Below are 4536 nucleotides of genomic sequence, written 5' to 3'. Positions count from 1 at the left end.
TGTCACTGACATTACAGGATGAGGTGCCTCACCAGGAGAAGGAGAACCCTTCCCAAACAGAGGGAGAGCTCAATACCCCTGAGGATATTTTAGTGTCCCCATACCAACCAGCTGCACAGCTAATTGAGCCACAAACTCTGCCCAACCGCACTCTCCGATTCCAGGAGAGCTGGTTCAAAGACTACCCCTGGCTCCATTACAGTCCTGCAATTAAGGGAGTTGTGTGTTACTATTGTGTAAATGCCTTTAAACAGAATATTTCAACAATGGCCAGAAATACTGAACAAACCTTCATTTCCTTGGGGTTCAGGAATTGGAAGAAGGGTAGGGAGGCGTTCGACAAGCACACCAACAGCAAGGCACACATTGTTGCTGTAAACACACACACACACACACACAAATCGGTCAGGATGCAACTTTGCAGCATCTCAGCAAGCTCACAAGAGGCAGCCAGGTCAGCACTGGTACAGATTGTTAGTTCAGTGAGGTACCTTGCCAGACAGGGATTAGCTCTCAGAGGTCATGACAATGACGAGGGAAACTTCAAGCAACATCTGGAGGAGAAGTCTGAGAGTGACCCGAATCTGGCAAGCTGGTTGCTGAGGAACCATGCATACACAAGTCCTGAGTGCCAAAATGAAATACTGCAATTAATGAGCAACGCCATTATCAGGGAAATAGCTAGTAACATACATGCTTTACCTGTACTGCAGTACTCCCTGATAATGGATGGAACTCAGGATATTTCTGGCACGGAACAGATTTCCATTTGCCTCCGGTATGTGGATGCTGACCTTGAGCCAAAGGAGGACTTTGTTGGTATGTACGAGGCCTCGTCAACAACCGGTGAGCACCTTTTTAAAATTGCCTCTGATGTGCTGCTCTGTTTAAACCTGCCGTTCTCTGGTCTTCGTGGGCAGACCTACGATGGCGCAGCCAACATGTCGGGGCACTTGTCAGGGACACAAGCGCTGATCCGGAAACAGCAACTGTTGGCCAACTTTGTCCACTGTGGCCCACACTGCGTCAACCTTATCACACAGGCTACGTGCACATCCATAAGGGATGCCCTGCATTGGATACATGAGCTTGGATGCTTATTTTCCCAGTCTGGAAAATGCAAGAAGATTTTCAAAGACATTGCAACATCTAGCACAGGCTCCTTCACCTCCATCAAGCCTCTATGTGCCACCAGATGGACTGTGCGTGCACCAGCCATCAGAGCAGTCCTCAGCCAATACAATGCCATTTTAAGTGCGCTGGAGGAGATGGCCTCTGCAAAGGTCACCGACAACACCGCCTCTAGAGCAAATGGTGTTCTTCAGAGGCTGGAAAACGGAAATACTGTTCTTGGCCTTCTCCTGGGTCAAGAACTCATCACAAGGTTGGAGGGGCTGAACCTGAGTTTGCAGGCAAGAGGGAAGACCATCAGTGGAATGCTGAAAGCCGTTGAATATGTTAGGCAGGGCTTTCTCTCTTTGAGGACCGATGCTGCATTCATGGCCATCTATGAGAAGGCTGTGGATCTTGCTGCAGACTTGGACCTCCAGCAAATACAGCCACCTCATGTCCGAATTCCATCCAGAAGATATGGTGGTCCTGCCGAGCATCATACTCCTTCAACACCAGAGGAGTATTTCCGGGTCCAATTTTTCATTGCCATGGCGACCACCCAGCTTCATGAGCGTTTTGATCAGGTGAGTCTGGGAAATCTGGTCAAGCTGGAGGAGCTGCTGATTACAGGAAACCACAATATGATGGCGAGCTTGTACCCAGAACTGGACCTACAGGCACTACAAATTCAACTGGCCATGTTTAAGGCTAATCATACTTACACTTCATGCAAGGAAGCTGTCCAAATTCTCCGCGGCATGCCACCAGAGGTCAGAGGGCTCTTCTCACAGGTGGAGACTCTGGTGAGACTGCTACTCGTGGTCCCAGTTTCATCCTGCGAGGCTGAAAGGAGCTTCAGTGCTCTGCGACGGCTGAAGAATTGGCTGAGGACAACCATGACCCAGTTGAGGCTCAACAGCACTGCAGCCTGCCATATCCACAGGGATAGACTGAAGGCCTTTGACATAAGGGAAATAGCGACAGCCTTCATTGGCACATCTGAGAGGCGGGTGCATGTTTTTGGCCACTTTTAACTCTCCATCCAACCTACAGAGACACACACACACACACACACACACACTTTATATAGGCCCAAGTTCAGTTCTGGCACATTCTTAATTTTGGTTCACAATACTTTTGGTAATGTTTAACAGTAGGCTAAGGCTAATCAAACAGAATTTCAATTAAATGTTTTCCTTATTCTTTCCAATTAATAAAATTGTTAACTGACCCATCGTTGGTCATAAGTCAGAGTCATTCACTTTGTTCTATTTTAAATAGACCCTTCAGTCATCCAGCTTGTGTCAATCCACACAAAGGTCAAAAGGCTGTAGCCTCGCCCTACTACCACTCCAGAGAGGGTAAAAACAGAGTATTCTATGATCTTTGGCAACATCCTGAGTTTTAGCAGACATAAGGTCGACAACATGTAAGGAAAATACAAATCCTCAATCTGAGTTTAAAAAATAACGGTCGGTTACTGACTGTTGGCTTGTTTCAGCCTATTGTTTTAGGCTCCCTCCCAATTAATTAAACTGTAACCGCAAACAATTTGGCTACAACGTGGTCTTGCCTAGCTTGCCTTTACTCTGAGGAAACATTACACAAACTGATAGCAGCTAGCATGATTCACTTTCGTTCACTCCAAATTAGTTAACTGTAACGACAAACAATTTGGCTACAACAATGGTCTTGCCTAGCTTGCCTTTACTCTGAGGAAACATTACACAAACTGATAGCAGCTAGCATGATTCACTTTCGTTCACTCCAAATTAGTTAACTGTTACGACAAACAATTTGGCTACAACAACAATGGTCTTGCCTAGCTTGCCTTTACTCTGAGGAAACATTACACAAACTGATAGCACCTAGCATGATTCACTTTCGTTCACTCCAAATGAGTTAACTGTAACCGCAAACAATTTGGCTACAACGTGGTCTTGCCTTTGAGGAAACATCGTTACAAACTGTTAGGAATAGTTACCTTGTATTTTGGAGGAGTCGACTTTCTCGACGCTTGTCATCTTCAATGCTGCTGCAAAGTGGGTGGAAAGTGTTGGTAAAACAACTAGGCTGCCGTCCAGAAAATAGACAGCCTGCCAACTGCCAAACGTAGGCCTGCTGGAATGAATGCTGCTCACAGGTGCGCGCGCCACGCTACTGGATGAGATACTGATGATCTCAATCCCCTGCCCCTTATTGGCTCCACACGCAGCCATGCATGTGTTCATGCTGTGAGGATGTCACCGTGCCCGCCTATCGCATGATTTACACTCGACGATTTCGGTTGAGTATGTGGGGATTTTTTTCGGTCGCAATTCGTTTGCACATTTTTAAAAGTGGTGGGGACAAAATTCAAATTATGAAAAGTGGTGGGGACATGTCCCCCCCGCCCCCCCCGTAATCGACGCCTATGGGCAAGCCTAGCTGCTCTGTTTTGTACCCGTTGAAGCTTCCCTAGATTTGTTTTTGTGGTACCTGACCAGACTACCGAGCAATAATCAAGTTGAGACAATACCAGGGTCTGCAGAACCTGTTTGATCAGATGAGGTGTTAAAAAAGAAGAGCATCTTCTAACCACAGATATATTTCTACCCATCTTTTGCACCAGTAAATCTATATGTTTTGACCATGATAGTTTAGAGTCTAAAGTTACCCCCAGAAGCTTTGTTTCCTGTACTTGTTCAACAGCAACATTGTTCAATACCAGGTTCAGCTGAGGTTTAGAGCTAAGTGAGTGCTTTGTCCCAAATACAATGCTCTTAGTTTTGGAAATGTTAAGGACCAGTTTGTTATCAGAGACCCATTTGAATACCATCTGCAATTCTTTGTTGAGGGCTGAGGTGATTTCTTTAACTGTTGGTGCAGACATATATAATGTTGAATCATCTGCATACATAGACATACAGGCTTTTTTACAAACAAGTGGGAGATCATTTGTAAAAATTGAGAAAAGCAATGGTCCTAATGAGGATCCCTGAGGAATTCCACATTGTACATGTCTTGGGTTTGACAGGCTTCCATTAAAGAAAACCTTTTGTTTCCTATTGGTTAGGTAACTTTCAATCCATGCTACGGCAGATGGAGTAAAGCCATAGCATAGGTTAGTAAGTAAGAGGCATTTTTTCGCTCCTTTAATTTAGTAAATGAAAATAAATAAATGGTAATTGTAAAGAGAAAACATGTCGTTTTGTTAAACCCTCAAGTCTTCAAACGACATAATGTATTCCAGGTGTTGCGTAACAACCAATGGCTGTTGATATCCGTCTGGATTAGCTTTCGCTAATTTTAAAAATGTCGTCAGAGGGCAATACGGATCCGTATAGGACGGTGAGAAGGGCAATACGCGGCTGGCATGACTATGCATTAGCCAATCAGAACGCTTTTACTGTCGTTGCCATTTAATAAAGCACTTATATATTA

General features: G+C 45.0%; 1 protein-coding gene across 1 annotated transcript; it reads left to right on the top strand.

Moving 5' to 3' along the window:
* Positions 1 to 410: 410 nt before the first annotated feature.
* On the top strand, positions 411 to 2147 carry LOC308379818 (zinc finger MYM-type protein 1-like; the record flags this gene model as incomplete). Its single annotated transcript, XM_080857081.1, has 1 exon — positions 411 to 2147. The coding sequence occupies one exon, from the start codon at positions 411 to 413 to the stop codon at positions 2145 to 2147; it is 1737 nt and encodes a 578-aa protein (XP_080713207.1).
* Positions 2148 to 4536: the final 2389 nt, after the last annotated feature.

This window comes from Sprattus sprattus (assembly GCF_963457725.1).
Source record: "Sprattus sprattus genome assembly, chromosome: 18".
NCBI classification, from domain to species: domain Eukaryota; kingdom Metazoa; phylum Chordata; class Actinopteri; order Clupeiformes; family Clupeidae; genus Sprattus; species Sprattus sprattus.
Note: the sequence above shows the minus strand (reverse complement) of the source record. Positions and strands in the feature narration are given on the sequence as shown.